General features: G+C 43.6%; 1 protein-coding gene across 6 annotated transcripts in view; it reads right to left on the reverse strand.

Annotated features, from left to right (window-relative positions):
- Positions 1-5,135, reverse strand: part of ksr1a (kinase suppressor of ras 1a) — a 33,116-nt gene extending 27,981 nt beyond the window's left edge. The window contains exon 1 of one of the 6 annotated variants that reach the window (XM_021317568.2): positions 4,465-5,135. In XM_021317568.2, the coding sequence (XP_021173243.2) occupies positions 4,465-4,689 (225 nt within the window). In that variant the 5' untranslated portion in view covers positions 4,690-5,135. Of the gene's footprint in view, positions 1-1,664; positions 1,782-4,464 lie in introns of those variants that run through there. The other 5 variants (XM_021317570.2, XM_021317566.2, XM_012864706.3 and 2 more) reach the window with 5 other exon arrangements.
- Positions 5,136-8,182: the final 3,047 nt, after the last annotated feature.

An 8,182-nucleotide genomic window follows, 5' to 3' on the forward strand; every position in this document is an offset into this window, starting at 1 on the left:
GGGTAAAATCAACCTTCCATCCTCAAAGTCGGCAATACATTAAGTATTCACAAAAAGTGGGAGCTGCAGGTGTGTAAAAACGCTAACCAATCTCCGCCGTTTGGTCCAACGAGCAGGGATTTGTCAGAGGTTTGGCTCTGCCCTCATCCCTCTCTGTCCCTTACGTTCCGGGGGTTTCGCATTATCTATTGGTTGTCCCACATGCCAATCACGTAACGCCAGTGTGCGTGCTCGTTCCTTCTTAGTTTCTGCTTGCTGGCTGTGCATGCGCACTGCTACTGTTTATATATATATATAGTTTAAATATATATCCTGTTAGCTTGGCGGCTAGGTTAGCGGTTAGCCTAGCGGTTAGCCTTTCAATGTAGCTCCGCTGCTCTCACCACAGGCTTTGAGCATGGCTGAGAGTCGCATGAAGCGAATCGCGTTCATGTGTATGAGTAGAAAAGGAAGGCCTCAGTAGAAAGAAATAAAACCAGAGTGGATTTGCAGATCTGGTTTTATTAATCTGGAATAATCTGGAGATTATTTTCACTAGATCACCCTGAAGAGCGGAAGAACAAGGTAAGACGGTATTGCACATTAGTAGTTATTCAAATAGGGACTTGGGGAAACTTTGGGAAAAAATCACCGTCCTAGCCTTAATTACTTTTTTTAAAGTAATTAAAGCACGTTATAAATTATTTTAAAAAAAATTCTAAATCCCACTATAGAAATTACGGTGTTTTAACTTAAGGCTATCATACCATAATAATCTCAACCTGATTGAGTTGAGTCAAATGCCTGCTTGTTCATTTATTATCGCCTTCAGACACAGATGAGCTGTGTTGTCGCCCGCAGTGGGTCTTTTTTTAAACGAATGAATTGTTTCTTTAAGTTATCAGGACGTATTTAGAGTTCTTACAGGGGAGTGATCCACATTTTGCTACAGCGAGAACAGCTTTTCAGCTGGAGAAACGAAAAAAACAACAACTTTTAGTCAAAAAAAGAAGACTCAAACCAGAAAACATTTTTATCATCTCATTTCAGAAAGCAGAACTGCGTATGCAGTTCTATAAAGGGAAAAAATGCAAAGACACGACAGCAATGACTGAATAAAAAAAGTTTTTACAATTCAAACTATGGCTACACATATCTGCATTACAACGTACAATCTGATTGCAACTGCACTTTGTCTTTATCCCAGACTTTGCAACAGCCACAGCTAAACCTGAACAGCTGAACTGCACACCAGGGCCAGTTTACGCTCTAGTCTTATGGAAATAAATGAATCTAAATCAAAGAAAACACCAACAAATGCCACGGTTAGCTGCCCAGTACATGCCTACGCTCGGCTTTGCAGGTGCAGCCACTTCAACTCAGCGAGAACTTTGACGATCTGATGTTGAATGCTAAAAGTTGAAGGTTTAAGAACAAGACTACAGTGGAAAAACAAGGTACAGCAGAATCTAACTCAAATTAACCCCAAACCACCGCTTGCACAACTGAATTTCAGCGACAGTCCCTGAAAAACGCCTCATAAGCAAAGGAGGAACAAAATAGCGTCAGAAGACTGGGGTTTTTTTTTTTTTTTTGTCTTCAAGAAGCACATGAGAGCGGCACTGCGTGTCCATTGTCATGTAGAACAATGCCGGTGAGAAAATGTATCTACGAGACAAACATACCTCAGGAAGTACTCTGCCAGATCACGTCCTGTTCCACTGACAAGGCACAAATGGCAACGGATAAAGACGAGTGGAAGAATGTCGACTTGAACGGGCCGAGTCTTCATAATTCCATTAACCAGTTCAGGCTTGCATTGCGCTAACCTGCAACTTTGCTTCAGGAAGCAAAAGTGTAACCAGCCACTCAGCGTCATCGGCTCCCCTTCTGCACAAAACCAGTGGGAGTGGATCTGGGGTAGGCTGAGAAAAACAGCTCACAAACACAAGCGAGCTGACTGAGGTCGTTGGGCTTCCCTCTTATTTAATCACCTAGCTCGCTTTTCTGCCCAAAAGCTGCTCCAGCGTCACGCCTTTCGAACGTACGCTGCAAGCCTGCCGAGCAGCTAAGGACCAACAGAGTTTGTTTCAAACTCTCAAACTGGAGACAAGTTTTCTTCTGTTTTTGTTGTTTTTGCTCAGCACCTCTCTTTTTTTCTGCATAAATCTGCCTCTTTTGGTAAAAACCAGGCAAAAAAAAAAAGCCCAGATACAATTAACCCCTGTGAAATAACAATCAGACCCTGCGAATGACAACTTGGTCATTAGCATATCTAAAGGTTTCTTAGGGGGGGCAAATGTGCAATTGTTCAAAGGGGGTTTCAGTTCTACAGAAATAAAACAATCGTGGATAATTAACGGCCTCCAGCCAACCAGGAGTTAGCGTTCCTTTTAGCCAAGGTATCATCTGAAGCTTTTATCTACCCCTCATACTCTTGCTGTTCCACCTGTTGCTAAAACAACGCAACATACTGATAATCAGAGTGTAATAACGCTCTCTAGAACATGTATTCATTGTTATTTTCAGATTGATGCAGCCTTAAGCGCGCACACATTAAGAATAAAACCGGCCAGGTCTGAGGGTAGTATTCAAGTAAACAGGCTTTTTGTGCCAAATGTGTAGATCAACACAAATGTCCGCCGCGTTGAAGCTCCCATCGACTCAGGTACTGTCATGTATCCTGAAGGAGAAGTAGTTAATTGTTTTTTTTGGATGGGATGGGGGCACATTGGGGTAGATCTACTAGCACGACTTCCATCGACTAAATACCGTATGATCCGTACAGCCAGAGGAAGCCCACACTGGCCTTTTTTTTTGCCTTGCCTTGCATTCAAATGAAAGGACTTCAAACCGACGGAGCGGTACGACGGGAGCAGGGACTGTCCCTATGACGCCATTTATCTCCAAGTCTTACCATGAAACCAAACAGGTGGGCCCGATGTGCTATGGCTGCAGGTATCTGAGGCACCGATGACACACAACGGCATCCCGCTTTATGCATTCGACCAATATTTTACTAACTTAAATCCAACAGGATCGGCTAAGCACACGGCGTACAGCCAGGCTAGATCGGTTTTCTGCCTAACCTTAGCAGAAAAAATGAAACTGAATGTTTGCTATTCCTTGAAATGTTTTCTTTTTTCTTCTTACTTAGTTCATTAGCTACACCCTTTTGGTTCCGCCTGCTTCCATGTGGAACGGTCTGTTAAAGAGAAACGTGTTCTCCTGCAACAGTTTGACTTTAGTTTGTGTTTTAAAACCTGAAAGCGCCCCCAAAAAGTGGATACTTACACCATAAAACATGTGTTATATGATAATAATAATATTTATCATTTTACATATCTGTAAAACTCTACTCATAGTAATATCCACCTGTATATTATATTCGGTGCACATCCAGCTGTAAATTTAGTTCACAATACTAGTTATCTATATATTATACTCATAGGACAAACCAATCAGTAAAAATCTGTTTATAATAGTATCCATCTCTATATTTATTCAGTAAAAACCCATGTCCTGTACTTATGGAACCATTGTTTATCCTGCACTTGCTGCTATTGCACGTCTGGTTAGACCTAAACTGCATATCGTTGCCTTGTACCTGTACCTGTGTTATGACAATAAAGTTGAATCTAATGTAATCTAATAATAATACTAATATTAATAATAAGTCGTTATAACACGTTTTGTGTAGCCAGATAAATTGTACTTAGCGGGAACTCCTACAAAAATAAAGGGCTGCAGAGTCAGCTGACCCCCTGGCCTGCACTGCTGCCCACAGACAGCAGCCTCGCAGCATTGTTCTTAACCAACAGAGACATGAACGTGTTGCGTTCACGTCACCAGACGTCGCTGCCCCAGCAGGATGAGCTGCCCCGCGGATCAAATGCCTTTTGGGGCAAAGCACACATCCGCGTCTTCCCAACGAGACAGAACTGAACCAGCATCTAGAGATGCACACGATCCTCGTCGTTTCTGCTGAACGCACGGGACGAGTCACGCGAGGCCGTGGCCGCTTGCCGTCATGCGTTCTGACAGACAGGCCGGTCGCGCGCAGAGCCACGAAAATCCAGCTCGGAGCCGCATCCAGATCAAATCTGGAAGAGATTATTGAATGTGTGCCATTAGGCCAAGGCTGGCTGGCTGGATGGATGCAGCTGCGCGGCGCGGCACGGCGCGAGACAACACAAATAAAACAAGGAGGTCACGCAAACAGCCGGAGCATTTTACGACCACCCGCATCTACGCCGCTCGAGACGTTTTTAGACCCGGTTTGAACAGCGGCGACCGAACCGAGTCGCCCACCGGCGGCGCTCCGCTCGCCGACACCAGCGTCGCAAACCGGGCGGACATAGCGTACGTTGCATCATGACTCCGCAGTTTAAAACCAGACGGCGTCTTATTGCGCCGACACGTGTTTTGTTTTTGGTCGTTTGTTTGGTGTATTTTTTTTTTTTTTTTATTTAAAATTTTATTTACCTCTAAAGTGCGTATTTCTTGCTGCGTGAGGTCGTTGGACGCGGCGCATTTGGTGCGCAGCCCTTGTAAACTGGAGATGGAGATATCAATCATATTCTGGATGAGCTCGCACTGATGGAGCGCGGCCATCGCTGCGCCACCGCCGCCGCCGCCGCCGCCGTGCCTCTCCGGCTGCTGCCCATCACTCTCGACCATCTTCCCACCGTTGGCAGACACGCTATCCATTCCTCAGCATTGGGGCACGGCTGGAGAGGGAAGGGGCTGGAGTCAAACCGCTGAGCTGGAACAAAACATAAAGCGGCGGTCCAGCGACGCTGCAGCGACCTATTGTGGAAGTTAGCTGACAGCAATTGTCCCCGCGGCTGCCAATGCTGGGGTATAAGAACAAAAAAAAAAAATAATAAATAAAAAGCTGGCAAGACCAACTAAATATGTCTTCCTCAAAACAACGCACTCGTTCAGCGGCTCGGTTCCCGCAAAGGTTCGGTTCGTCTTTTCTTTTTTTTTCTTTCTTCTTCTGTCGGTGTGGTTTTCCGACGACAGGGCTCCGCTAGCTTCCACCGACAGCTCTGGCAGAGGCTTCGCCGTCTGTCAGCTGTTGGGAACATCACGGTGCGCGGTGCAATCTGGGAAATAAAGTCGCACTGCTTATAAAAAGAGTTCTCGGCGCTACGCCTCCCAGCATTTTCCCACAATCTTCTCGCCGAGATGAAAACTCAACACACACGCAGGGAAAATAGGGGAGTAGAAGGAGGAAGAAAAAGAAAAAAACCAACGCATACGCATAAAGTGATATATACTGCTGTTTAAGTCGTCATAAAGACAACATTCCAGCGGCAAAGCAATGAAAACATCTGTGACAGGAGGTGCGATAACATCAAATATGGCTGCGTTCCATTTCGCTTCGGTTTACATGGAAATGCTTTCATTACACTGCCGGTTCCAGCGTGAAGGGGGGCCTGGGCTGGGTGAACCGCTGCTCCTGCTGAACCACATACAACCTCACAGACTCCTCTTCCTCAACTAAGCCCTTCCTGCAAAAATTATATAACGCTTTAGGTTTAACTTACTAGAAATGTTACAAATCAAAAATAGGAATATGTAAGACGTTAGTTAAGTTGTATAACAGCATTTTGGTTTATATGGAAATAGATAAGCAGGGGAATGACACTCCTAATAGAGTATTGAGAAGTTTTGTAAAATCTTACGTTTAATTGATTTTATATATATATATATATATATATATATATATATATATATATATATATATATATATATATGTGTATATATATATGTGTGTGTGTGTATGTATACATATATATATATGTGTGTGTGTGTGTGTGTGTGTAACTATAAATATATATATCGCAACTGTTAGCAAACACAGAAGCTATATATATATATATATATATATATATATATATATATATATATATATATATATATATATATATATATATATATATAGCTTCTGTGTTTGCTAACAGTTGCGATTTGTGCAGAGATTAACTAGTTTTAAATCTTGCTCAAAGCTTTCCTGAAAATTAGAATATTGTCTCAATTATTTACATTTACCTTTATATCGTTCTGATCGTTTTGTTCCATTACTGTAATTATCTTCTTGCCCAAACTGTTTTTGCGTGCGTGCACCTTTCGACAAAAACAAATGTCCTCATACCATATACATGCATGTTGAGGTGGGATGACTCCGCAGCTCTCCTCAACCACTTAACCAACAGCAACAAGTGCTGGAATGAGGGTGTGATGTTCTTTCCTTTAAGGCACCCTATTTATACAATGAAACGTGACTCACTTCTCATGGAGCCTTCCTCTCCATCTGTCAATCCGTCTCCCCGTTTGACTAGCAGAGAGGAAGAATTCCGTTTTCTCTGCGGATCGCAGAAAGTGCAGAAGTGGAAAAGGGAATTAAAACCTTGAAGAGCTGACTTCTGGGATACCGACTGAGTCAACCTCTGACCGTCCGAAACCACTGTGGCGAATATGTGTTGGTATTAAACAGCGAAATCACACTTGGAAGTCTTGTGTTAAAGTCACAGCGCTGGCAATGACACAGCGTCTCAGTGTTTCTCTGTCTTTGCGTGGTGCACCACTCGGCCTGCTTCGGTCCCGCTGTATTCACAGCACAGATTTGATGGTGACACGCCAACAGAACGTGAAGCCATGTTCCGCCGCCTGGCTGTCCGCCTTCAAAAGCAAAGAGCTGTGTTTCGACAAAGGGATCAGAGCAAAGGGAAGCTTTGAAGGGATTTGGTCAAAAAAAAAATCTTTAACCTAAAGAGAACAAAGCAACTCAGATCAACGATCAGACCCATGGAAATACCACATTGATTAATACGTGTTTTTGGGTATGTCACATTTCAGATATGACAGTATTCCTGAGTATTCACTGACGTTGGCCACTGTCAGAGTTACACCACTTGATTTTGGATGTTATGTCCCATTAGCGGTAATTTGTTGCACAATAAACAGTCTCGCACAAGTAAAGTGAAAAGCAACCCAACAAATTACTTGACTATTTCTCCACAAAAGCTCATGCCGTACAGACCTTCTAGCACGCGAAAGAGCAAAAACTTTGGTCTCACCAGTCGTGCCGCCTTTCCTCCACATTCTGTGTGCTTTCCACTATTTCATGATCCGTCCATGATCTTTTTACTCACCATTGTAATTAACAACAAACATGACGCAACTGACCTAAAAAAAAAAAAGTACCTGCGTTGTAATTTTTTTATATTTTATTTTTTTTAAAACGAAGCATACAGGGAGTGATCCAACAGCCGTCCACTGGCTGACACGACTCAGCCCGAGAACATTGTGATCCTTTCCCCAACACGACGGTCTCTTAAGCCGTCTAAACTGCTGCGTTATTGGACGGCCGAGACGCCGCATGTAGCGTGGAGCTCACCGCCGCAGATTAAATTAGACTCCCGGCGGTCTGATCCTGTCTACTTTTCCAGCCAGGATTCCCACGGGGCCTTGCCCCCACGTTAAAAGGACGCCGGATACTCCGCAAACGTTCAGCTCCTGTTTAAAAGGACAGCTTTTGGCCGTTAAGAGTCAGCTGATTAAGACCGCAGCACAGATATAGTGCCTTGCAAATAGTCCCCCTTAAGCTCTTTCAAATTTTGTCACATTGCATCCTCGGAACTTAATGTATATATTTATTTTTTTGGTATTTTGTGTGCAAAGTTGTAGCTACATGTGGAATGAAAATAAAGTAATAAAGTTCGGAGCCTTTATTTTTCATTTCTACTGAGCAGCAAGTTGGGTTTTTTTTGGCATTGTTCTACAGCTTGGCAAAGCTAGAAACCGAAGATTTTGCCCATTCTGCTGTGTACAAAACCTCAAGCTCAAGTCGGATTGGACAGAAAAAGTCAGTGTGCAAAAACCTCCGATTTCTGCCTCATATGGTCGATTTTGTATCCGCACTTTGACTGGGCCATTCCAACAAGCCACTCCATTGTAGTTCTGGATGAATCTTTAGAAGGTGAATCTTAGTCTAGGACCCAAGTTTTTTAGCTCCATCCGCCATGCGCTCACCTCTGACCTCTTTCCCTGCTTCCACTAGCCTCGTGAGACCATCCTGATCTCGCGAGGTTTTCAAGGTTTCACTCGCAGATCAGTCTGGATACTCTCCGCTAAAGAAAATTTGGAGCAGTTCACCAAACGAACGTCCAATCGGCGTTGGCTTTGAGGCGGG

The sequence above is a fragment of the Fundulus heteroclitus genome, chromosome 11 (assembly GCF_011125445.2).
Source record: "Fundulus heteroclitus isolate FHET01 chromosome 11, MU-UCD_Fhet_4.1, whole genome shotgun sequence".
Taxonomy (NCBI): Eukaryota; Metazoa; Chordata; class Actinopteri; order Cyprinodontiformes; family Fundulidae; genus Fundulus; species Fundulus heteroclitus.